The sequence below is a fragment of the Limulus polyphemus genome, unplaced genomic scaffold (genome assembly GCF_000517525.1).
Source record: "Limulus polyphemus unplaced genomic scaffold, Limulus_polyphemus-2.1.2 Scaffold589, whole genome shotgun sequence".
Classification (NCBI taxonomy): Eukaryota; Metazoa; Arthropoda; class Merostomata; order Xiphosura; family Limulidae; genus Limulus; species Limulus polyphemus.
The window spans coordinates 338,984-366,811 of NW_013666199.1; the positions used below are offsets into that span (position 1 = coordinate 338,984).

General features: G+C 31.3%; 3 protein-coding genes across 4 annotated transcripts in view; 2 read left to right on the forward strand and 1 right to left on the reverse strand.

The window, feature by feature from the left end:
* Positions 1-2,728, forward strand: part of LOC106459305 (death-associated protein 1-like) — a 6,436-nt gene extending 3,708 nt beyond the window's left edge. The window contains exon 4 of the mRNA XM_013918915.2: positions 1,859-2,728. Coding sequence (XP_013774369.1) covers positions 1,859-1,975 — 117 coding nt within the window. The 3' untranslated portion in view covers positions 1,976-2,728. The remainder of the gene's footprint in view (positions 1-1,858) is intronic.
* A 1,151-nt stretch (positions 2,729-3,879) lies between these two features.
* LOC106459306 (coiled-coil domain-containing protein 103-like) lies at positions 3,880-14,559 on the reverse strand. 2 transcript variants are annotated; one of them, XM_022385760.1, is made up of 4 exons: positions 14,410-14,559; positions 12,515-12,690; positions 8,926-9,073; positions 3,880-6,030 (listed from the first exon to the last, which is right to left on the reverse strand). In XM_022385760.1, exons 1-4 carry the CDS (start codon positions 14,485-14,487, stop codon positions 5,602-5,604), a joined length of 831 nt encoding a protein of 276 aa, XP_022241468.1. In that variant the 5' UTR covers positions 14,488-14,559; the 3' UTR covers positions 3,880-5,601. The 2 variants fall into 2 exon arrangements, with proteins under 2 accessions (XP_022241468.1, XP_013774370.1); XM_013918916.2 differs by having other exon boundaries at positions 12,515-12,723; positions 14,410-14,556.
* Positions 14,560-21,386: 6,827 nt separating this feature from the next.
* Positions 21,387-27,828, forward strand: part of LOC106459302 (NAD(P)H-hydrate epimerase-like) — an 11,236-nt gene continuing 4,794 nt past the window's right edge. Inside the window, exons 1-2 of the mRNA XM_013918913.2 lie at positions 21,387-21,475; positions 23,693-23,909. Coding sequence (XP_013774367.2) covers positions 21,387-21,475; positions 23,693-23,909 — 306 coding nt within the window. The remainder of the gene's footprint in view (positions 21,476-23,692; positions 23,910-27,828) is intronic.

A 27,828-nucleotide genomic window follows, 5' to 3' on the forward strand; every position in this document is an offset into this window, starting at 1 on the left:
TATATATATATATATATATATATATAGCTAATGTTTGTCCATAAAACTCCTCCCACAGTTTAAGATCAATTTGGATGAAACTTTGCACGATTTTTCAATATCATAAGGGGAAGTTCCTAACAAAGTTTCATTACAATTGTGTCTCTTATAAAAAAAAAACTTATTTAGTGCATGTGTCCACTTTTTTTTTAAGAAATAAGTCAATAACAGCTTTATATTGCACCAAAATGAAAAATGTTATAAAGTAGACCCTCACTAAGATTAAAAAATAATAGAACCTTATAACATTTTTTCTTAAATCATTTCCATAATAGAGAAATAGTACTTCTTTCCTTTTTATCAACAAAATTGATTTTTTAATAAAACTTCAAAAATTGTGGTAAAGTCAGTTTAATACAGAATTTTAAAGTGAGTCTTCCTAGTAGAGAATCCAAGCTAATACTATGAATTGAACTGTTCTGTGACTGAAGGAATCACAAGTCCTTCGTAGGGAGTTGTTGCATAAATATTTGCAGGAATTTTGAAGTAACTTGATCTTCGTAAGTTACACAAGTATTTTTTTTACTTAAGTACGAGTATAAAGTGATAAACATCGAAAATCACAGTGCCAAAAATTTCAAAATTGAAAAGTGACTTATCATGTAGAAAGTCTGAAATGTCAGGATGCAGGTTACAGAAAGAAAGAAATAAGTTTGATCACTAAGTTATGAGGCAAGATTCATTGAGAAGAAGCAAGGAACAAACCTGAGATGCAGAAGCAAATCAAATTCCTTGCCAAGATGCAGTTAAAAAAGTCGGGAGCAATTTCATGACAGACAAGCACACTGTTCACCTTGCCGAGATCTTAACCAAACAATTGCCTGTTGTACTTCTGCTAGTGAAATATAAATGCAAATATTTGTACAGTCTTTGAATAATTCATGTAATTTACACACACACATCGTCATCATAAATTATTAAGAGAAATTGGTAAAACAAGGCTACAGTACACATACATGTTTAAAAATTTGAATTATTACTCCCAGTATTCCAGTTTTTATGTCAATACAAAGCAAAGTTCTTAAGGTACATTTTACAGTGTTCCATTATGGAGGAATATATGTTTAATACAGTATGGGTGTATGTAAATATTTATTTTCTACTTATCCATACCTTTAACAATGGGTTCAGCATCTAGGAACTTGTTTGTATATTTAATATCTAACTTAGAACATATCAATATAACTGCAATATTATTTAAAAGGTTTGAGTAATTTAAAGAAACTAGTGATTTACATGACCAGCTAATATTCATTTATGGCCAATTAAATTAATACTAATACATCTACATTTTTAACAGATTTGCATATTACAAAAAATCTTAACGTTTAATTCATAAAATAATTCATTATTTTGGGAAAATGAAGGGATCTATCTTTTTTATAAGGCTGAATAAGTAACTTAGAATATGTTTACATTTTTGACATGTTTGGGAAACATCATGATTCGCCAGTTTATACACTTTTAATTTTAAAAGTTATAAACACTGTCACTGATATAAGTTAATGAAAATATTAACCATGTTAGTCTTCTAGGGTCTTCATGGACCCCCAAATATTTTGTAAACATAGGCACCAACAGATGGAAGCACATACATGTTTGTTGTTCTCAGTAGTGTCAGTATTTGGCTAGTTTGTGTTAAACTGTTACACCTAGTTTAGGTGGTAAAAAAAAGAAACAAGTTGTAATATTCAATGTTTAATAAAGGAAAATATTTTGGGTGTTAGTGTTTTCTTGTTTCCAAAATAATAGTTTATTATTATTTGAATATTTTTATATTCATTTTTTATGATGGGTTTTTTTTTTTTTTCTTTGCTAGGGGGATTCAGACTTTCCTCCTGAAGCTGTCAGAGCATTTCATGAGAAGCCTACACCATCTAAAGATAATCGTAACATTTCCAACAAACCAGCTGTTATTCATCAACCAAGGAAATAACCAATACATTTTGATGGTGGGAAAATAATATTTTTTTAAACATTTTCTTCTCCATTTTAGCTTGGGCATGTTTATGATTTGGGATGGGTTTTTGAAATGAGTTTGTTCTGGTAAGTTTGAAAGAAATATTATTGATTATTAACATTTTACTAAGATTGTTTTAAATGTCACAGTTCTTTTGTTTTGTTTTATCTCGGGCAAAAACATCAGTCAGAGAAATCACACATTTTTATCTTGTTGTCTATTGTATAGTTTGTATTCTCAAATGATCCTTCCGACTCCTTATCCAGCCCAGGTTATATTAGAATTTCCTGCATTATCAAATTTGCAGATCTTTAAAATTTGAATAAGACTGCATTCTTTACAATAGAAGGCATGTTTGTGAAATGTGTAAAGTTCCAAATAAATTAATTTATATTTGAAATGACTATGTTTTTTAACAAGTATAAAACATTTGTTAACTTTTAGATTTATATAAAAAATATACATACAATTTCTAATAAATACTACTAATAATATTGCAATTGTTTAAAAAAAATTGTTTTTCGGTACTTATGAGTGAAAGTAAAATGTTTAATCATGTTATCCAGTGCCAATGAGTCATTTCAACCAAAATAAATTAGCTGACCTTTGACTTAATGTCTAAATCATACTGCAGGGGAGCAATCTTTTTTTTTTATCCTCAAGAGCTAGGATTGTTTAAAAGTATATTAATGTTTACTTGTGCAACTGAAATAAAAGTTTTATGAGCCATGAGAGTCTCGTTCGTATTAGATATACTTCAACACATTGATACTGGTTTTACTATAATTTTGACTACAAGAAAACATTGTATACTACGTGATTGAAAAACAAAAATCCAGTAGATTCGTTTACACACATGGAAACTATTTTCTGTTTAATGATAAATATTTAAATGCAATTCATTATACCATTGGCATAGTAGTTTTAATATATCGTTAAAAATGCTATAAGATCAGGCATTGAATAACTGATATTTAATAACAAGAAGCTAACAATTTGATTACTGTGTTTTTTCACTATACCATATAAAATCATTATTATCAATTCTTTGATAGTATGTATCTTTGAAAAAGTGCACATATCATGCATGTTAACTGATAACCACAGATGAGGTTTTTAACTAGTTCTTCCAAAAGAATACTTTTGGATATCTACATTCTTACCTACTAAGTGACTTTTTTTTTCTCTCTCATACTGGTAGCAAATAATTATTACCATGAATCTAGAGATCTGTATTACACTGACTCCTTAAGAACACTTTTAAATATATTCTTTAATTTTAATATATCTTTGAATGATAACTGCTACTAACACTCCCATGTCTTTCATTATGCTTGATATTAAATTCTAGTTTATGTGTTACCATAAAGCCAGTAAGTTCTCTTGCTAAGATAATACAGATTTTTTTTTTTACATTAGTAGAGAAAACAAAAAGAAATATATTGACACTATACATTATCTCATGGTAGTTGTAAAAAATACAACAAATAGTGTTTGTGAAATAAATTAGCAACTTCAACATATGCATGAAAAGTAGAAGTTCCTGAATTAATGGAATAATTACAGAATGTTTCAGAAACAAGTTCACAAAATAATGAAATGGTCAAAGAAGCTTGATCAGTTTAAATATATTGTAGAAATATTTTGACATATATTTAAAACCTGTAAACCATGATTAAAAACAGATCCTTTATCACAATCGTGTCAAAAGTTCCTTATTTTTATCTGTTCATGCTCTTAGCATGAAAAAAGAAAATTGATTAGGTTAAGACAGGCATGGCACGCTGTGGGCTTGTACAGCGTTATGTGTCACGATATGTCAAGCAGAGGAATAAATAGTTACTTTGCAAATTCTTCAATATCTTAAAGAAATTCATTGGTTCACATTTTAATCTAAGTTTTATTTTTGAAGAATATCTTTTATTCAGTGACATATATGATTCTTTAAATATATCACTGACAACTGCCCAACTTATACCACTACTAAAATCTTCATATCATCATAATTCACATTGCTTAACTTTATTTTGCAAACCTAAAATTCTCTTCTGTATTCTGATAATTTCCAAACAAAAAGTTTAGTTTCACATTACACACCCAACAAAGTTTGTGTTAATAATCACACATTTGTTGTATAATGTTATGAAAAGTTCAAACACAAAACACAGCTGGAAAAATATTTTCATTTTTATGCAACAAGCAACAAAACAAATATCACATCATTAAAGTAACTATTTCTTGAAAAACTTTCCAAATTTACAATTAAAGATTGAATGTTGGAAGATTTCTGGCACAAGAAGAATTACCACTTCTCACTAGTGATTAATTGTGACAACACTGACTGGACAATATTTAAGGTTTCTGATCTAATTTGTTAGAAAATAACATTCATGTAACATAAATGTGATTTAAAAAGTTTAACAACTGCAGAATAAGCTAAACTATACCCTTGATAATACCACCAGAAAAAATACAAATGACAATAAAATTTATTTTAGGCAAAAGATTTGTTTGTTTAAAATATGTGTATCATATTTCATCTTGTACCAATGTATTTTAAGAATCGGTAACTTGTAATATGTTAAACAACTCTAGATAACTAAAAGCACAAAAATGGGTAAGTTTTAACAGCAATTCAACTAAATTAACTTGATACATTATTAATGCAATTAAAACTGACAGAAATCCAAGATGATTTGTTAAGGTCCAAATTACATGTAAAATTACTATGTCTGGCATGTCACAAACACATAAACCAAACAAATTATGCTTTCTCCTGTTATATTATTACAAAAACTTTTTAATAATATCAAACTCTGAAAATATTCAAATGTGTCTGAAGAAAATCAGCCATAAATTTCAGTAATAAGAAAACTTTTTATTTAACTTAGACTTAGTTATAAAATCTTACTTGTACACTGTAAATCACAGTTAACTACCCTACAATTTAATGCTGCTGAATGTTTAGAGCAAAAACAGTTAATGCTAGTCACCAGAATTTTTCTTAACTCTTTTAAATATTTTATTTGTAAAACGAAATTTAATACATTTATTATTATTTTTAATATTACATTATAGCACCTATGGTTAACATTACACAGCTGCATAAAACCATAATATTGTAACATACAAAACAAATCAAGAAACTCTTTCAACTACAGTAATGAATTTGGCTTCTGTGCAAGGCTTGAGATAAAATTTATCTAAAAAATAATGCTGATAATTTTGAAACTTTACAAATAAAACAATGTTTCATAAACTTGCTGTTTAAATATTATAATGGAGTTATTAAAAAGCTAAAGTAACTTGTATAACAAACAGAAGGTTATAAAAATATCATCTAAACATATATATTTCTGTAATATAATGGACTTTTCTGTACAAACATAAAATAAGGAATAGATTATGCTCTTGCTGAGATTAGTGAACATATATAAATATATATAGCAATAAATCAACAATAACACATCTATTAAACTGCCTGCAAGAAAGCACTAATTCTTTTATAAAACAGCACACTTTTCACTAAAAGAATCGCAACTATCACATTCTAAGGTAAATTATCATAGGGAAGTGATAGAAAGATTGTTTTACCACTTTGTTTAAAAAAGCTTTCGCTCTATCTCGTATGCTTTCATTAATTCTTGAAGAGTGAGTTCTGTGATTCCGTTTTCTGCCAGATCTTGCTGCTTGTCTGACATACTATGCCACAACAACTGAAATAACTGTTTACACTCTGCCCTTTCATCACTGGTCAAGAACTGCAGGGTAAGGCTAAACCTTTTGGCTTTACTGAGTCCACTCAACACTTCTACCACCAGATAAAAATCTTCAACAGTGTCTTCAAATTCTGTAAGAGTTACCAAAATTTCACCAAGAAGACCAAAGCCAATTTCAGAGTGGAATATCTGACCGAGTGCCTCCCCTCCAACTTTCTTTAAGAAATTGTAGCGATCTTGAATACTAGAAAGACGATGATGCCAAATCTTTTCAAATTCCTGGGTTGTTAGGGGTGTCTTCAGTTCACAAGACTAAAACATAAGTTTGAAATTAGTAAAACAGGAAGGTTACTCATGTCCTAAAACACTGTGTATGCAATTAGACAGCAACCTATTTCCTAAAAACAACTATTTTACTATTACTCAGAGTAAAATTAGTTTTAAGTTCTGTTCTTAAAAGGTACAGGCCCAAGATATATGGTAAAAAAACACTTAATCATAAGAGAGCAGTTTTACCTGTTTATCATTCAAATTTGCCCAACAACTACAAATTGTAATTTTAGTACAGCATGCTAAAACTTATATAAACTGAAAACATTAAAAAAACCTTTAACATACAGAATTATTAATTGCAATAGGAATCTGCATACATTTGACGTCATGTCCACCAAACCATTCCTTTCAATATGCCAGTGCTTCTCAACTGGGTGAATGGTTCACCCAGAGGTTAACAAGATCAGGATGAATGAGTATTATCAATTATACTAAAAATTTGCAAAGAGTCATTAGTTATTATTATTTATTCTAGTTGTACTTTCATAAATACATTTAATTTTTGTTTATTTTATGCTGTATTCATTCTAATTGTAGTTTGATGTATATTTAAGTCATAATAAATAATTTTAATTTAGGACATTTTTTGTCTTTTTTTGAACTGGGTGAGTGAGCTGTTGTGAAAAACTTAAAGGGATGAATGATATTGGAAAAGGTTGAAAAGCACTGCTATATATTACCATTGGCAAATCTGGCTACACAACTTGTCCAAACTTCAGATTAATCTGATAAGCATGTGACAGACATTAGAAGAGAGGTGTATAATGATGCAAAAATTAGTATTTTAAAACAATTTATAAATGTAGTATTTATATAAAATCTTCTCTCTCACACTACACCATTCTAGAATAACTACACTGGAGGTAGAAAGGGTCAAACAAGATGATGTAGGCCAAGTTAAATCATTTTGCACTCAACCATATTAAGATTTGTTTCACCAACAAGGCCACTATGTTAGGCCATGTTGACCTAAATAACTGCTTGAACAGACAAAGAAAACTGCTGAAAAGAAAGTTAAAAATCTATATATACATATGAATATAAAATAGTTTTAAACTTATTACATACATTAAATGAAACCTTGCAATTTTTCCCTCCAAAATAAGATGCACCCATTTCGATGTGATTTAGTTACTGGTCTTTGAAGTAAACCACATGATTTTTAATCTCTAAATAACAAATAGAAATAAATCAAGACCTGCTACTACATCAGTTTGATATGGCTGCAGAATTTTGCATAAGACCAAAGATCCAAAATCAGCTTGCCCTTAAAAAACAGCCTTCATACCCTCAGAGAAATAATTGTAAACGGGTAAAAATGAAGGAAGGGGAACAAAAACAGGATTCTACTATTGGTGAAACCTTTGTCCAAACATGAATGAAACTAGCCTATGGATGGAAAGACAGAGGACAAGTTAATTAAGGTGTTCCATTACGAGCTGAGGCTTAATGATGAAAATGTATAATGACAATTTCTGGATAGGAGCCATAGTAGTCAACTTGTTCAAAGGAAGCAAATGACAAGCTAAGATCAGTTCATTAAGGTACATTCAATCATACCAGATGAGGTGAAAATTGGACTGGAACCAGCCATAATTTTGGTACAGTTGATAAATCACACAGTAACAGGATCCAGACCATAAGGTCCAGATTCAAGGAGCACTAAAAATAGAAGACAAATAAAAGGAAATCATAAAAGCCAAAACCTAAACAAAGCAAAACTGGTCCACAAAGCTTAACCAATTCATAGAAACAAATATGATTCTGAGCTCACACTAAATGGGAGAACACAGAACTGATCACTCTAATGGAAGTTAAGGTAAAACCTGGACCTTGCATGTACAAAGAAATAAAGTTACTCATCCTGAATGTCCAAAACTATCTTGACTCTATCTTGTCACTTTTAGTTTCCATTGCATTTAAAAAAAATGCAGATGCAAAACTTCTTCTATTAGACCTCATTTGCAATAGAGAAAGATTCTGCAAATCACTGGATCCTAAGGCACAGGAAATCACACAACATGAAATTTAAAAGATAATTTAAATCAAACAAAAAAAAAAGCATGTCTAGTAAAATACAAGCACTGAGTTCTGAGCACTGCAAAAAAGAGAAACAAAAAAACTGATGAAAACTTAGTTGCCTTCAGCATACTGTTCTAGTCTCAGCAGTGGACCCAAAAGCCAACAGTTGAAAAAAAAAATAATTAAAACCCCCAAAGATACTGTCAGTAGCTGCATCTGACCACATAAAGACACTCACCAAGAACATGTCTGATACTGAAGAGTGTTCCTTCCAAAAAAAGTCATGGTTCATATGTGTTTAAAATCATTACGATATTTTATATATGACTGACTACACAGACTTGTGATGGTTTTATTGTCTTGAAATATTTTCATGTTCTACAGTAATTCCTATATGCTGAATCAGAAAATATCAATTTTTCTCCATCACATACAGATTTTTCACAAACATCATAACACAATGCATAAAAGAAAGACCGCAACACAGTTTTTTTACATAAGAAAATCAGGATGAAAGAGGATGCACATTCGTTTGACATCAGTTCTTCCCTTGTCTTCGGTTTGTTTGTATTTTTGTTAACAAACATAATAATCAAAAATGTTTATTGTGGTAAACTAAATAATTTGATCTAAGAAAGAGTTTTTTCTCTTCCAAATTTGTAAAAAAATCCTTATGTGATAGAGAAAAAAAAGAATATTATTTTCAAAATGTGCATAGTTGAATAAAACCAAAACAACTTTTATGAAGTTTAAATTCACAGGTCTGTGTTATCATTTAGAAGGAATTTAAAGATTAGGTTTCACAAAATCACATGGCTCAATAAGTAACTCAAGAATTTGACTTTAACGAACCTGCTTTGTAACCTGAGTAAAAGGACACTGATGCTGATAGATACTTTTCACTTTATTACTGGCAAGGCTATTCCATGTTTTACGGGTTCGACCATTAACTTTATCTTCCTTTTGCATGGGCTTTAGATGAGCTACCTTCACCATGTCTCTGAAAAAATAATATGTACAATAACATCTTGAAAATAAATTGTAAGTACACTATTTAAAGATATTGATCCAACACAATCATAATACAAGTTAAAAACAAAGGTAATGAAAAAATTTCAAGTAGCAAGAAACTCAATTCTGTCTAAAAATAGGTAAACAAAGAAAATTTTAACCATGTATATAAATAAATTACATTTTAAACATTGCATACTTTTAAATAATATTCTTTTTGAGGCCTAATGAAACAGAAAAAAAAATACACACCTTATTTGCAGATGTTTCATATTTCACATCCCTATTAATATTTTTTTAAATATCTCATCAGAAATGTGTAAAAATAGCATTTTACACTTATATTTTTTGTTACAAATCATGAAAAGATTATTGTTACACACCTCATTAAACATTGTGAAAGGCTTATTAAAAAGAATGTAAAAAAAAACATCAGCAGTGAAACATTATTTTGTCCTAAATAACTATAGCTTTTGACATATTTGGAATATAAAAAGTTCAACATTTTGATGTACAAATTTTTTTCTATCTCAATAAAAGCATTTAAAACACGTAATATTATCTCTTAAAATTGTTCAAAATGTAAAATCAAAATCACACTACTTAGTAATTTTCCAGTCGTATTTTACAGAATAAACATCACTTTTAATCCTAGAAATGGAATGTGGTCATTATAGAAATATTTATGAATCTAGGTTGGAAACAAGGTTGTAGACAGTCACCTGTCTTAATTAGTCTAGATTGGATATTGGTGTTAATATCTTAAAACATTAGTAAGCAAACTATCAGTCTATTTGACTGCTAACAGGAACATCACATTCTAAGAAAATATGAAAGAAAACACAACATAACCTATGGACAACAAGAAAGCATTTGATCCTTTTAGACAATTCTTCCACATCAAAACCTTGTGAATAGTAAAACTTTAAATCTATTTTTTGGGAAATCATCAATTCTCATTTAAACTCCTGTAAAATACTATCATTCATTACTGATGACAGCATCTTATTCCATAAGTCAATCACCAAGTTACAAAAATAAAACCATCTGAACTGAAGACTAGGCTCTCTTTTCTAAATCTTTAACTTGTGTCCCTTCATCTTATTTTCAGAATATTGCATATGTAAATCAGAGGTCTTTAGCCTAATGACACCTCAGGTAATCTTGTAAACTTCAATAAGATCACCTCATGCTCTTCTTTTTTCAAGAGATAAAAAAGGTTAAGAGATCTTAATCTATCTTTGTAACATAACCCCTCCATCCCTTAGTAAGTCAGGCAGGTATAATCCTTCCAGTTAACCTTTCCTATTTTTTGAAACATACCTACCTTGATTTAAAAGTAGCTTATTTTAAATTTCCCAAATATGTCCCACATCACTTTTTAACTCATTCTCAGTTCACTAATCATAAATCTTTCCTTATGGTTTCAAATCCAGTTTTCTTAAAAACAGGAACTAAAATTATATTTGTCTTTATCTTAACTAAAAGCAAACTATCAGACCTAATTATGCAATGACCAGTCTTCCCCAAATATTCCCCTACTTCATCACTTGCAATCATATTCTCACAATGATTAACAAAAAATATAGTGTTGGCTCTCTGAATATTTTGTATTAAAAAACACACTTGAATCACTTCAAGAAATCTTTCTTCCTTGCTATGTGTATTCTAGCTTCCTGACACAAAATTACAGGTTTTACCACAATGATAAATAAAACTGAGTAATTAGTGGTAATGGTTAATAATTAATCAAAGGGGTCATTAATTTATTATACTCAGTTAATTACCTAGTACAGAATTCCTGATAATATGGTATGTGTTCCCCACCCCTATAAAAGCAAAAAAAAAAGTGGAGTGGAGATGCTTTAGCTTTATAACTTTGAGATCTGCTGCATTTTCCTTTTTCATACTTAACAGTGAAAATAGTAGGAATAGGGAACACAAATATAAACTTTGGCAGGGTAGGAGTATTCTTCAGCTAAAACAGTTTTATAATTCTAACAAGGTGGTTGGCATTTGAAATGGGTTGCCTTGGGATGTTGCAGAGGCAATAAATTTAAGTGAGTGTAAGAGAAAGCTTGATAAGTACATGAATGACATACAACATAACAATTAGAATAACATAAATTGATTTTGTAAAATAAAACTTTTGACAGTTATGATTTTATCTTACAAAGTCTGAACACCATTAGTGAATGACTAAAAATAAAACTAAAAAATCTATTCATATAATACAGTATTATTGTGTTAACAAGTAACAACAAAGTTCGACTTCTTCATACTAGCTGTAGTAATATTTTCCTTTTACAATGATGGTATAATACCAGTTAACTATTTAAAAATTAGCCATATATTGTTACAACCAAGTTTTAGTATTTTTTACATGAAAGATGAGACTTCCACTATAAAAATCTAGTATTTTGAATTAATCAATATTGACCATACAGTCCTAAATGAATCAAACAATGCTTAAATAATGTTAATGTTTCTGTAAACAATTAGCTCAGTAAAGTTATAATTCTAGTAATGAGATTGATATGAAAATAAAAACAGTTAAAGACAAATATTTCTAAATTTTTAATAAAAAATTAAATAGTTATAATTATTCATACTCATGATTAGAAAAAATTATAGCACTTGTAAATAGGATACCTGCTTTAAAATAATTTTAAAAAATCATTATTAATACATTCATAAGATTAAATTGTAATGAAAATAACTAATTGAAACTGTGGTCTGTAATTATTGCTATTTCTTACTACTCCAACTATCCAAGTAAATGAAACATTGCTAATATGTCTGTTTGATGTTAAACACAAAGTTACATAATGGGTTATATGTACTCTGGCAAATTTCAGACTTATAAGTTTTTTTTTAACTTTAAGTTTGTCCAGCTTTGGTGATTGGGGGTGGGGGTGTCACAAATTGAGGGTGTCAATCGTGAGCCCCCCCCCCCTACAAACATAATGCCAATATTTTGAGTACTTGAATAATTGGAACAACAGAAATGATCAAAATCACTAATTTCAATTAGTCATTTTTGTAACAAGCATAATTTTGATAAATCTATTGTTATAACAATAAAAAACAGTAATAAGTGGACACACAAACTTTGATTAGTTGATTATTTTCATGACATTAATTAATTAAATTGTAATTTTGATTAATCAGTTGGTTTACATAACACTAATAATGTAAGTGCTACTCACAGGTAATCCTTTAAATTGCCCATTTCTACCGATAAATGTTGTGACTCATTACAATAAGTTATTTAAACAGTACTATATAAATTGTAAATAATTATTAAGTCATATATTTATTTACTTGTTTTCTTAAATGCAATATTAGTATAATATTTTATGAGTTTTTAAGGAATACAAGTTTAAAAAGTATTAATACTGCTACAGGTGTTAGCACAAAAGATTCTTGCCTAAATTCATCGTAGGCTGTGACTCTTTGATTAACTGCTCTGACTTTGGCATCATTTTCTCGTGAATATTTAGTATCAGCTTCTACTGCTGCATGAAGTTCTTCTTCTAACTGTCTGAAGTCAAGTGAATCGTCATCTACAGCTGCCATAGCTTCAATGGAGTGTATTTTCATCTGCTATTAAGCATTAAAGTAACCAAAGTTTATGTTCTGGAAAAAAAAAAAACTTTTAGAAATGAAAGGACCACCCACCTAAAATATATATGATAAAAAATAGGAGCCAGATGACAGAAGTCCACTTTGCTCATTAAAACCAACCTTCAAATAATCAAAACAGGAGAAATGACAAGGATTAGATTGTTTTCAAATGTAGTGGACACAACAAGACTGGTAAGAATTCAAGAGATGGCTTAATGAGCACTTGGGGAGTCAGGATTGGATACAGGCATATGGGTGTTTGACAAGATGAAGGGGACAGCAATGATGAACCAAGAAGCCACTCGTTCCCCAAATGATACAATATAAGGAGAACAAAGGCTAATTTAGCTTATCAAGGTCATTCTTCCACTCACTGAAGCAACCAGCCAAAGTGTACTTCTCATAATTCATATATTTATCCAACAAAATTAAAGTCTGGAATAATAGCACAAAGCACATTATCATCTAAACCATTTTATGAAGTTCATAACTTTTACAAAGAATGAACACATATAAGAGAAAGGTAAAGGTTGCCATGTTTTTTGATGGTTAAAACTAAAATCTATCCCATAACAAGAAAAATAATAACATGTCTATGAAATTGTGCATTTTGGGGCAATAAACAAACAAATAATTCAAAGCTAATTTCATAAAAAAAATAGTATTTTGGGTGTGCTCTCCATCATTTTGTCCCCCCCCCTCTCTCTCAATCACTGCTACATTACATTGTACCCTCACATCTAAATAACTGAACCTTACACAAAGATTGGTGCCTGCATTTTGGTCACAATACACTCATCTATTTATGTAATAAAAAGTTGTTATCTAGTTTTTTTTAAATAGAGCAAAAACAGATATACAAGCTCCTAATGAAAAAACTAGTACAACTGGTTATTTTTAAAGAAATTGCTCACGATACTGGGGCAGACATCTCACAATGACACTGTCCTAAACAATTATAATTAAATAAAATATAAAGAAAGGTAACAAAAACTACTAAGCCAATTCACATAAACAGAAAACCAAAACATTACATAACATACAGATAACAAAATATCATTTGGACCTTCAAGATTGTTCTTGCACACCCACACTTGAGAAAATTACTATTTTTTTCACAAAATCATAATTTTCAGTCTATCTTATATTCAATGATCAGTTATATTGCTGACCAAATTCAATCACAAAATATTCAATACTGACAATAGCTAACTTATAGCATTGTAATAAACTTTAGTAGTTTTAAATTTGGTTTCATTGTTAATTTTTTTTTTGCACTTTATCTTTTTACATATATACTTTAACATTTATATTCAAAAATTTAAGTAACAAAACTGCCATGACTCATGTCATAATCAAAAACAGTTCATTAATTTAACTATATTATCAATTCACTTTTACTTTATTCTTTGGTTTTTACCAAGTTAGGTACACTATGAAGCATAGGATTAACCTAAACCTTATAATAAGTGAAAAATTATCTTTTAACTTAATCTTAGGTATTGTTAACAGTATTTACTAAATACTATGTTACTGTTAGTGTTAATTACTTAATCATGTCAACGTTCTGTTACTAATACTACTAGTAGTAGTGACAGTCACTTAGTGATAATTGATTAGTCAATACTCGTTTCAAACCATCAGTACCATTGAGACCATATGTGAAAGATATTATTGTTATAAAATGAACTAGATTACCTCATCTAATTTGCGTAATTGATAATGATATACATTTAAATAAATTGAAAACCTTTCATAAGTTACACAATCCAACATAAATTTTCCTACTGACTGCGCATGCAAAATAAAAACTCTTCCTTCTGAAAAGCATGTGCCAGCATCCACCTAGTGTCATACATTTACACTAATTTTTATGCCTCCAGTGGCACAGCGGCAAGTCTGAAGGCTTTTAACGCTTAACGTTTTTGGGTTTCGATACCCCTGGTGGGCACAGTATACACAACCCATTGTGTAGTTTTTTGCTTAAATACAAACAATTCATAGTTATATATATATATAATAATTATTTAGCTAATTTCTTTATAATTTTAGCTGCTGAAGGCTATGAACATCAAACCTGATAGAAAATTTGGCTCATAATCTATCATACAAGACGAACGAATAACCGTTTGAACTTTCATTTCCAACATTAACAAAACCAACTTCTGCTAATGCTACCAAAGACATATAATTAGTGGTAAAAATATAATATCTGTGTTTTCCACATTAAACTAACAGAAGTTTATTTGGAATTTTTAAAGCTAATATCTTCAATGGTAAGACATTAGTGTGGTGAAAAGTTCTACATGTTCAAGTCTGGTATTGAAAGTATATATATATAAGTTTAACTGTTCTACTGTGTTTAAATCTCCTGCTAACCAAAATCCGTGTGTGTGTACGTTGTACACATGCACACACGCCCGTATTGAAATACAGTAAACATAAATAAATAACACCATTAAAAAACTGCAAGTTAAGTGAAACCCCTACGTCTTAGAAAAATATATTGTTGCGTCAGCGAGGTCACGTGACTAGTGTCACGCCACGGTTCTAGAACTATCTTGTTCCTTCGTGAATGCCCTAGCATTTACTAGATATATGTTTGTCTGGTATATATATATATAAGACGCTCACACCGTGGCAACAATGTGTGTAGGTAGTGAGTAATTGAACTGCTGTCAGAGAGTGTTGTTATAACGTTTGTTATAGAGTGACTGTTGAAAATAAGTGTATCGGTAAAGTTATATTCAGAAAGAATAAACCAGTTTTATTAAGTAAGGATTTGTGTCGCTAATCGGAACGAAGTTACGGAAAATCAATTAACAAACGGAGACGTAACAATATTTTAACTTGTTTATGGCACTCGACTCGCGATCTGCATGTTCGAATCCCTCCACCAAACATGCTCACCATTTCAGCCGTATGTGTGTGTGAGAGAGAAAGAGAGAGAGCTACAATGTGTTTGATGGTCAACCCTACTTTTCGTCGGTAAAGAGTAGCCCGAGAGATAGCTGTCTTCCTTTTAATCTAACACCTCAATATTGTAGACGGCTAACACAAAATTCCTTCGAGTAGCTTTGCGCAAAATTTAACAAAATAAACAAACCTGTTTGACCTTGTGTTTGTGGTATACCTTGTGACTGTCACATGGAATATATATATATATATTTCCGCATTCCAGTTTCTGTTTTCTGGTTGGTCAGCTACAGATAATGAACATTCTTTGTTATAAGTGTAATTGCAAGTTTTGGCGCTTTAGGAGAGAAATTGATTTTGGCCTTTGAGGATAGGAAACTGAGCAGACTCTTTTCTGTTGGATTTCTGACATGAAGGAGCCAAGACTTGCTGGTGAAATTTCGTTCGCGTGTTATCTTTTATTCGCCACGACTGCTGATTGTATGATTTACCTTATCTTAATTTTCACATAGTTCATTCTACCTTCTAATACTACTTTACAAGTCAATATCTCTTTTACATGGACGATCAGCCATTCTTCGGTTTTCTTTGCTAAATAAAATACTTGTGTTATTCAAACTTCATAACTGTCTCTTATCTCTTTCAATCTATTTAAAAAAATCATTGCACCTTTTCTTCCACATACTAAATCGAAGAAACTCTGGATTTTGCGAAGATAATGTTATGTCTCTGGTCGTTTGTTAATTTCCCGTAAAAATTATTTCCAAAGAACTTCAGCGATACAAGTCCTTTCTTAAATAAAACTAGTTTATTCTTTCTCAATACAACTTTGCAATACACTTAATTTCCACAGTCAGTTAAACTTAAACACACGCTATAATTCACAACGATTCACGCACTTTACATACGACTTGACTCGATTATCTGTCTCTATCTCTCTCTATCTGCAATTCTCTGTGCCGTCACTTTTATTCTCCGCTTTATTTGCCGGGTTTATATATATAAAAATAGAGGGCGTCTGGCAAACACTCGAGCCTTCATGATCCTTCTAGAAACTCATCACGTGTTACCAGAGTCACATGACTTCTGCTGTCGGAACACTATATATATATATATATATATATATTTAATATTGAACTTACATATATAGGTGAATTTTCAACTGCACAAATATTTTTACAGGTGTACAATTTGTGATCAACTGCACACTAAGAAAATCCCTGATCAACGTCAATAATTGTTAAGACTTGATATAAAAAATCTGCATGAGTGATTTGGACAAAGTCCGATACTGTGAATAATGCCGTAAAAATGAGAAGCACGTCGTTTGAAACAGTGAAACTGAAAGTTTTCACCAAACAGTAGTGCTTGTTTTCCTCATTGTTAACACGAGTCAAACAAATAGTTTGTCACGTGACAAGGGCATGGCCATTTGTCATGAATAATAAAAGTTTTGCACGTGTTTTAACTTAACTGCACTTCTTTTCGATGTCATGTTTAACAAAATTAACTGATAACCAATTACTTTAATTAGTGCAGATGTGTTTTGGAGTTGAGCTGGAGTGAAACATTAATTTAAATTGCATTTCAAAGTTGTTTCTCTCTGATAAACAAAAACGCTGGGGATCTGTTTATAACTAGGCAATTTTTATTTTTTACGTTTAACAAGTACATGTAGAACTGTCATTTTAAAACACATTTGGTAATATCTGAATCCTTTCGTTATAATTCAATCTGGAAACTCTTAGCTCTATGATTCATTTTATTAATAATTTAATTATACTTGAAACTGTATAACAAATATAATAACAAGGTTAGATTTGAATCAACTTGTCTCCGGAGCCTTACGGTCTGCATCGATTTGATTTTAAGTCCGGTTTAGCGATGAGAAGGTAATATTCGGGATCCTCACATTTATAGCACTATTGTGGAAAAATCCTTTGTATTAAAATTATTAATTACTTTACCAAAGTATAGCAAGATATAACACAATGTGCCTCTTCAAAGGTGTTCACATTGCAACTCTCAACGATTAAGCAGAGAAAACAACGTTTGCAGATAGAAAGTAGTCCGGAGTCTACAAGCTTCTTCGTTAAACCCTTAAATTTGGAGTGAAGTTTATACATATAATAAATAACAAAAAGAATTTTCGTTTGTTTATTTGAAGTTAAGCACAAAGCTACACAACAATAAGAAAAATAATAACGAGTCGACTTTCAACGATAGAAGTAATTGGATTTTGTCCGATATTTCGCCGCTAGGGCTAAGCTAAGGTTCACTACTTTTACAAAGGAAGCATGCAGTGAAATATTTCTTTGAAAAGATCAAATACAACTGCAATATTCAATATATATATATATATATCAGATATAACAGATATATCATAATCGCTGACCTGTATATGAAATAATAACATAAACATGTACTTTAAGTACTGGGGCTTATAATGCTAGAAATCACGCTCCGGTACCAGTGGTGGGCATAGCACAGATAAACATTTGTGAAGTTTTGTACTTACTAACAAGAAACTTTTAACTTTTCAAATAAATGGAAGTAACGTTATTATGGTAGTATAGGGATGCATTGTACGAAAAAGATACAATACAGTTTGTTGGTCTCCATTTAGCATCCAAAACTGTGAAGTTGGGGGTACATAGCTATGTTACTTTTCCATGGAATCCTAAAATGACTAAATATAAAATAAGTAAACTGTGTTGTAAACGGTATCATTACAAAGCACCCAGTTTATCGTTAGGTTACATTTATTCTGAAATAAATTCTGGGTGTTTAACATCTGTTTAAAATAATCATCATTTTCATTCCATTAGGTTTGAATCTTGTATAACTTTTAATCTTGTTACAATCATTGTTGTTGTTTTAATTAATGCAGACGTTAAGCAACAGCCTAGTAACAACATTAATAGTTCATTAATTTTTAATTTAAACGGGTTTGTTTAAAAGGATCATAAGGCCTTTTCGAAGCACATAAAGCTTTTAAACCTTCTTTTCATGTCGGACATTAGCAGCGTTATTGATTTACTCATTTCTTGTAAATTCCTTCATAATTTCATGCAAACACGCGATATTGTATCATCTTCTACGTTCGTTTAGTTAACTAACGTTATGGCTCAAATTTTACTACTCGTTATGGACGACAGATTATAAATTTTTAATTGCATGGAGCAAGAAACAAAACTACAGATGTTGCTTCGCCTAATTATATTACTCCCTATTTTAAGAAAATATTTAGGTCCAGGTTTTCATTATTCGTCATTTTATTGCCCATCAGTCACGAAAAAACAAAAACAAACAAACAAATAAAAAACAATCGGTAATATAAGGTTTTGCTCATTCTATAACACAAATGATAATTTTACAATTAGTAACAGTCTAAAAAACATTTATAATATATTGTATCTCATCCGTTGATTTATAACTTTCAGTGGTGACTATTACGTGCTGGTTTTGATACTCTGAGTTCCCCGCATTATATTTTGATAATTTAAAGGTAAATGTTGAGAATAAAACTATACTAAGAGGCAACAGTAGGTTTAGTCACTACTCCTGGTGATGGTAACTGTGTTATAAGAGGCAACAGTAGCTTTAGTCACTACTCCTGGTGATGGTAACTGTGTTATCAGAATTAATCGACTGAAATGTCTAATAAAGATTTTATCTGTCATTGTATCAAAAAACTCGTTCTTATATCTTTACCCTTAATATTAGTAGCGCAATGTGTCTGAAAATAAATTATGGAATTATACACTAGTATAATAATAGCTGCACTACAACGCAGTGACCTAAATGAACCATTGTAAGAAACAATCATTAATAGCTAGGCCTAAATTCTATAGAAAAAAAATCGGTTTAGGTTTGAATAAGAGATCATATTCTGTTCTAATAGTTTTTCTGGCATATTTTGTGTGTTTTAGTCGAAGCTTGGAATAATTACAAATTTTAATACGAATTCAGATTATTTATGTGTTTGTTTTATTTGTGTGTGAGGTACTTTTTTAAATATTATACTCCAAAAGCAGCACAATAATAGTCAAATGTCAGTGTTTAGTAAGTTATGTCAGTGCTTAACTTCTCTTGGTATTCGACGCGGACCGGTTCGATATGACAGCAACAAGCCTACATGCACACGCTCAGTAAAACTCCGTTTGTGAAGTTTAATTTTTGGTTAATCTAAACATATTACGTTTGAACTCGTTTGTACTACTATTCTGGAGCTGAAAACACATTGATTTGCTTATATTACTAATGATTACTGATGATGTTTCTGCTAAACCTAGACTTCTGTATACCTAACTTCCAAGCTAGAATAACCATATAGTTTATATTTTGGTATACGTATGGTGTTTTCAGGTAAAATAGATTCCTCTACAAGTGCCAGATATTCAACCCCACAAACAAGCATAATCGATCAAGATATAACAAAAGTGTTCTGTAATAGATAATTGGGCATAGTTCCTTTAACTATAAAGTAACGAGTCTGGATGAATTGGAATAAATGAACAAAATCTTTATTATAGCAAATAAACTGAAACATAATGTACTTACTTATTTAGACGAAATTACATTTTTTTTTCTTTTATGCTATGTTTAGCTCTACAGCTTTTTCTCCTTCCGGATTAATATTATTAGAACTAAACACATTGTCCATGACAGACGTCTTCCACTTATCCTAGTAGAAACCGGCTAAAGAAATCAACAGATAAGCTTGCTTTCTTTGTCCAATCAACAGCGTCGCGCTATGAGCATGTTCCCTCACAGCATTGGTCTGTTGTTTCATCCAGTCAACACCGTCATTTGCTAGCGAAGGATATTACAGTGTTAATCGTTTTAATCCATATGCTGTGTATTACTGCAATATCCTCTCGAGCTGAAGAGACATTATCTACTATACAGAACAAAGAAACGAAGCAACTAGAACAAGGTAATCTTAATGACTTTCTGCACCACGTGTTGCCACCATTACAGCAAGAAACTAAAAGCCAAAAATCCTTATTTCTAAAGCTGTTAGAAAACAAATGATATCCCGACATATCACATATGTAACGTCAATGAAGCCTTAACATGGAGCGATTGTTACTTGTTTATTGATATCGCTCACCTCTTTCCATAAATTTATAAAATTTTAAATTGTTTAACCTCATCGAAAACAAAACTTACCGTATTACAATGTAGATATTATCATTGTGCTTTAAATCAACTCCATAACTGAAAGTAGAAAGTTATAATTACGTATATTGAAGGTCAATAGAGACATTAAGTATATTATGCCCATCTATATTAACTTAAAGTGATATCTGTATTGAAAACATATAAACAAATATTAAAGCTAGATACTTCCTTTATATATTTGAATGTTTCGTCGATTTATGAGAGGCTAGAAAAAATAAGTCACTCATAAAACAGTGAAATTTGTTTGTGTCAAATACGTACAAATTTGTTTTTAAGTCATTTGTCAAAAATTAAACTTCGAATTTTTCTACGTTTTCTTTTGTATCTGTAGTTTGTACATACTAGAACTGACAAGCTCTAGTGAAGATGTTAATAATAATATAAAATAATGGCTCTTGTCAGTTTGTGCATTTCCACCTTATTAGTTAAACTAAATCTGAAGAAACAGCTAAAACAAAAGAATCCGTTTAAGTTACAATAACCACAGTAAAACACGATATGGATTTAGGTGTAGGGAACATCTGTTGGAGTTGAGTGAGTGTGAGAATACAGCAAGGAGATTACAGCACTATATGTCATTAGAAAATGACTGGAGTGAATGGCTGTCGTTCTTCTTCGGTCAGTGTGGAGATTACCGGACTCCTTATGATTATAAGATGTTGTAATCCGATATAGGGAGAAAACAGGTATCCAAGGTCAAAACAAGGGCTGGTTTGGTATGGGTTTGAGAAAAGAGTATAAAAGACAGGGCTTCAACGTAAAGAAGAAGAAAAAAGAAAGACTGGAAGATGCGAAAAAGAACCAATAAACCAAGAGAGGCGACGGAAGAAAGTAATATTCTGCCAGTAAGAAACAAAACCTAGTTCTAAATCTATGTGTTGTTGGTTGTAGTAAAAACAGAAAATTATGTTTACATGAATATGAGTTAATTCCAAATAGGAATAAGTTCAACCTAAATAATGTGGATGAACATAAGAAGGGAATGTGAAGTTCAAGTATAGCACGATCATATATAATTGTGTTAGATCGACCACAACAGTTATCCATACCTAAGCTCATACTGGGATTTCAGTACAACTATTTTACTCCAAGATTTCTCTTCCTCTATCAGTGGAGCAGACGCTACACTCTCAACCATATCACGCTTAACGTGAAGGAATGCTATACTGGTTCATTTAGGCGAGGTGCACTCTAGAGCGTATGAGCTCTAACAGTAAATGAAATTGAAGGTGATGAAAACGGAAAGATCTCTACTGAATACTTAACTAACAAAAACACATACAAAACATCTCCAATTTACACTGTTTTAACGGTACACACAATCTGACGACACACAAATTATGTTCTCTCAACAATCTCGATCCCCAAAAACGAATTTAAATTTGCCAGTTAGCCTCGGCTATTTGGCATACTAAAGATCACTAGTGGCTCTTGTTAGCACAACTAGCTAACGGGACTAAGCCATGATTACTCGCGACTGTTGAATGATACACCAACAAGAATAGCACACAAGTCCCGAAAGGGGACCAATAAATCTGTAATTTACACGCAAACTGCATTTTCCACTAACAGGAAGCTAAAGTGAGTAAGTTGCTTAAGTGCCTCATTGTATTCAAAGAGGAACTACGAAAATATCGTAATTAAAAAAAAATAGTTTTTAACAAATGGCTGGGAACCAGACAGCACGTTCCCGTACTAAACTATAAATATTTGACACATTGAAACTAGTGTGTAACTAAATAACGAATTAAAGTGAAGGTACATTTTCATTTAACGAGACAATTTTTGTAATAATAGGGTTAACGCTTGGCTCAATATCAACGTCCTAAAATCATGATTAGTGGGAAAAACAACTGAAACGGAATAACTCCTAATCAGAATCAAACAAAAAATATGGCTTATTACTGAAGTTGTCTCAAACATTGACATTTGTTTCGGTGCTATTTTACAACTGAAGTTCCATATAAAGGTACTCTCACTACATGATATTATAAAATAGCTCAGGTACCCGTTCCACTCACGGGGAAGACACTTAAGACCCGGGGATTCGAGCACAAATCCCTTATGTCAGTCCCCTGGGAGCCCTAAGGGTACATGCCAGATTTGGAAACAAACTTACCAACTTTGTCAAATAATGGTTTAGAACTTTAGATAAATGTTATATTAAACTAGAGTTCAGGAAATATGAAAAAAATGACAACGGGAGAAAAAAATATTGAATGAAAGACTGGACAACGATCGATGTTTGCTGTTTTGCAATTTGATTATGGTTTTCATTTAAAAAGTCACGCGACTTGGCCTTAAATTACATTATAATTATAAGCATTGTTTTCTGTACTCCATGTTTTCGAAAAATATATTGTTACGTCTCCGTTCGTTAATTAACTTTCCGTAACTTCGTTCCGACGAAACTTTAGCGACACAAGTCCTTACTTAATAAAACTGGTTTATTCTTTCCGAATACAACTTTACGATACACTTATTTTCAACAATCGCGCTAAAACAAACGCTATATCAACGAACGTCAACAATACTTCTGACTGCAGTTCAATTACTCACTATCTACACACACACTCCCTGTGACTGCAGTTCAATTACTCACTATCTACACGCACATTATTGTCCCGTCACGTTGTCACCCTTTTTTATATACCAGCCTACCCTATATCTAGTAAATACTAGAGCATTCGCCAAGGTACAGGATAGTTCTACAAAATAGGTGGCGCCACACCAGTCACGTGACCTCGATGATGCAACAATATATATATATTGTAATGTTCGCGAGGGTAAGTCATCATTTAAATGATGAGATGAAGGGTATTTTTTTCAAGAACTGTTTCCTACCTCTAAACAAAAGCTTACTTTATATTTTTCATAGCCAAGAAGAAGCTATCAAGATTGAGGAAGAGTTGTTCGACGAGTATGCCTATAACGCAGATCAAGTCATGGAGTTGGCAGGCCTAAGCGTTGCCACAGCTGTTGCCAAGACTTACCCTCTATTTGACATGACTCGACGAAAAAATGTTTTAGTTTGTTGCGGACCTGGAACTAATGGAGGAGATGGCCTAGTGTGTGCTCGTCACTTAAAGTTATTTGTAAGTAATGCATCGTGTGGTGGGTTGTGTAACATGAGTAAACAGTTAAAAATACCACATATTCCTTCCTCTTAACAGGTCAATACTTTTCTGAAATTATTTCTAAGAGGAAGGAAGAAATTTCCTTATGTAATTCGTAACTCTCCAAAGGTTCACCTGACTCGTTTCTATCAGTTCATTACATTAATAATACAAACTTAAAAATACTCCTGTTATTACTTTTATATAATAAACCGCTATGGTTTGTAGTATTTTATTGTAACGTTTAGCCATTTAGTGGTAAAAGCAACGCATTAATCTGGACATCAAGGACAAAATAATTTTGTGAAGAAATCTTACGGTCCAATAGTTAGCATGTTAGACTATGAATCTGAGGTTTTATGGTTCGCGCCCTTTACCGTAAAAATAAGTATATAAAAATAGCATTCCGCGCACTTTGAGACCGTGGGCGTGTGTTATGAGATTGTTATCCCACTATTCGGTCTAACAAGAGCAGCTCAAGAGTTAGCGGTGGTTGGCAATAACTAGCTGTCTTCTCTCTAATCTATAATTTCAAAATTAGGGACGGCTATCGCAGATAGAACTCAGCTAGCTTTGCGCGAAATTTAACAAGATAAACAATTGCCCTCTGGCGGTTTAGCAGTAAGTCTGAGAGCTTATAATGCCAAAAATCGGGTTTTGGTATCCGCTATGGATAGAGCATAGATAACTCATTGTGTAGTTTTTGCTAAATAACAAACAAAAACAAACCAAATATTTTTATTTTTAAAACAACTGGCACAGATCTGTCTCGTTGGACACATAATTAGAAAATTGTTGGCTTAAAACAACTTAATGTCTTTTGCACCAAAGTAGCGAGAAATCAAGCTTTAGCCACATTTACGTTTCAGTGTGAAATTAGTAGAAGTTTATTTTTATAAATTGTTCGCAAGTTCTTGTTAGTGAAATCATAAAGATATTTATCACCAATTGGACATTTGTAATAAAATTATTTTTGTTAAACCTTGTAGCCACTCGAAGATAAATTAAAATAGCTGATGCAAATCTAAATCACCTACTCATGTATTTGATCTTTTAAAATATCATTTTGCAGGATTAATGTAGAGAGGAAAAGAAACGCAAGAGAAATTTGAACAAAGTTTTTTGTTGTTTCTTTGCATTGAAATATTGAAACTGTTTACACACCATTACTAAATCTACAGCATTGAGTTTGTTTGTTTGAAGTTAAGCACAAACACAATGGGTTATCTGTGCTTTGCCCACCACGGGTATCGAAACCCGTTTTCTAGCACTGTAAGTCCACAGACATACCGCTGTGCCACTGGGGGGACACGGCATTGAGTGAAAAAAGTTTTTGAATAGTAAACTCACCATGTTCTTATTAATGAAGTCACCAAAAATATCCAGTAAACTATGACAAAAGACGTCAATATTTGACAGTATTAGTATCGCAGAACGTTCTTATTTATAAGGTATACCTTTCTTGAATGGGATCTTGCTGGTAGGCTACAAGAAGACACGTTCAGATACAGTGTACTTCCTTAATTGAAGGCGATAATTCTTTTCATGATAGTGTTTTTATGGCTGTTCTATGTTTCTTAATTTGTTGCAATCGCTTAACATGCTATTTACTTTGATATAACGTTTACTTTCATTCAGAATTACTACACATTACTGTTATCTGATTTTCTAAAAAGCAAACTGCCATATTTCTACTTAAGTTAACAAGTAGTTGATAATCTTAAATCACTCAGTTGAAGGGTTTGCTTCCAAATTTCATGACTGAGATGAAAACACTTAAAATCAAGAAAATAAAGTAGGGTACTTTGCAATGCAAACATAGAATTGTTTAAGTTGTGTGGCTACAGCTTAAAGATGTAACTGAGCTTTTTGGTACTTTGACTAAAAAAAAAGAATATTAAAAACCAAAGGAATTACTTGAAACATCGTATTTTGTTCGAAGATCAAGAAATTTCTTGGAAGGACACACAATATAACTTTGTTCTGTGAAATGTTACTTAAACAAACTAAACTAACACCATATGAAGCGATATAAAAATAAAAGAGAATATTACATTACATGAATTAGTCATTTTCACTAATCAAAATAATGTGCAAGCCTTTTTAAGCTCTAAACTTCAAAATAAGAAGATTCCCGGTTTAGACATAAATAGAGTTAACTTTGGATTTCGATACAGAGTAGAATAACCTGCGTTTAGCCAGTTTAAAGAAACTGGTGTAGTATTTCGCTCCGATAGGAAAGTAACTTCGAACTTTCCGGTAAATCTTTAACTTTAGCATTGAGTTTGTTTGTTTGTAATTAAGCACAAAGCTACACAATGGGCTCTCTGTGCTCTGCCCACCATAGGTATCGAAACCCGGTCCTCAAACATACCGCTGTGCTACTGGGGGGCACTTTAGCATTTGGAGTAGAGCTGAACATAATGATTCCGTGTTGTTAATCGGCTTAAAACAGCTCAGGTTTCCTGTTATTTTGAACGCTAAATTTGTTCCATTGTTCCAACCTCGTGTCTAGCGTTTAGTTCTGTGTTATATATTTTAGTAGAAGTAATTTTATGTTGCTCTATTGTATAAGTGATAGCTGATTAGTTCGTTTTGTTTTTCCTCTTCAATTGCTTGTAAATTAATTTCATAAATATTATAAAGAACTGGATTTTAGAACAAGGAATCAATATTTGGATCTTGAAGATGGCCACAGTATAGAAACCGAAACGTCATGTCCTTTTCTTTCAACAGGCAGATACAGTTCATTTAAGTTCTCAGACTTGCTGTGTCTTCTATGCTTGACGTTCCACTGAAACAGTATATTTGATTATGCTTTGATATAATGCTTTTAGCGATAACTGTATAATATAAATATACTTGGGCTTTCTTTTGTTTACACTTAAACAAACAACTCGCTACACTCAAGCTTCAAGATTTGACGCACTTAGTCAAATGCAACATTGAACATAATTTCAATGCTCACGCATATAATATTTTATTTTAAAAAAGCTGATTGTTAAATTATTTTATTAACATTTTCTGAGAACATTTTACATATGAATATTGATTTTTGTTTAAAACAGAAGCTTCTCAGCAACAGAATCAGTCAATAATGATGTATTAGAAAATATGTATCTCCTCTTGTTATGTTCTGACGAATTGAAACACTGATGGATAAATTTGTGGAATATATTAATTTTAGCAAAGTGTTAAAGTTAGTTTTATGTATTTTATACAACAAAAACTTATAACTACTTGTGACTAAATTGTAGATAGAAACAACTTCACGTATGATACGTGATAACTACGGGGACAAATACGTTACTTCTGTAATTCATATTCAACTGAGAAAAAGGACATCATTAAGTATAATGAAGTCTTGGCTTTTTTTTTTAAATAGCGGGTTTACACAGCTCAGATATTTACCTACAGTGTATTTAAGTCAAACACATACATATATATATATCACTCTTCAAAATTACTGTACTTGTTATAACATTCACACAAGCCTGTTATTCACGTCAAAAAAATTGTTACTTCATCGAGGACTATTTAACTGCATTTTAAATTAGCTTCGAGGACTCCAACCCATTCTCTTTGTTGTTTTTTCTCATTGGATATTCAACTAATGACTTAGTAACACACAGAGTACATGTATCTCTATAAGATCTTTTGCCGCAATGCGTACTTGCTGGAATAACGACGATAAAGCTATGCGGTGATATACTTAAACTTTCACTAGACTCCATCCAGCTAGCCAGTAAACTACATGAAATTTTGTATGAAACTATTTAAACAAAGGATTTACATTTCTTTGTAATTACAAAGACAGATGTGTGTTGGTTTTAACTCATATATATATATATATATATATACATATGTGTGTATGTGTATGTATGTATATATATATATA

Excerpts from the sequence above, each read along its gene's own strand:
- LOC106459306 (XM_022385760.1), bottom strand. The coding sequence starts at position 14,487 with ATGTTGGATTGTGTAACTTATGAAAGGTTTTCAATTTATTTAAATGTA. Across the intron at positions 12,691-14,409 it reads AATTACGCAAATTAGATGAG|CAGATGAAAATACACTCCAT; the intron begins GTAATCTAGTTC and ends AATGCTTAATAG. Across the intron at positions 6,031-8,925 it reads TTACTCAGGTTACAAAGCAG|TCTTGTGAACTGAAGACACC; the intron begins GTTCGTTAAAGT and ends CTTATGTTTTAG.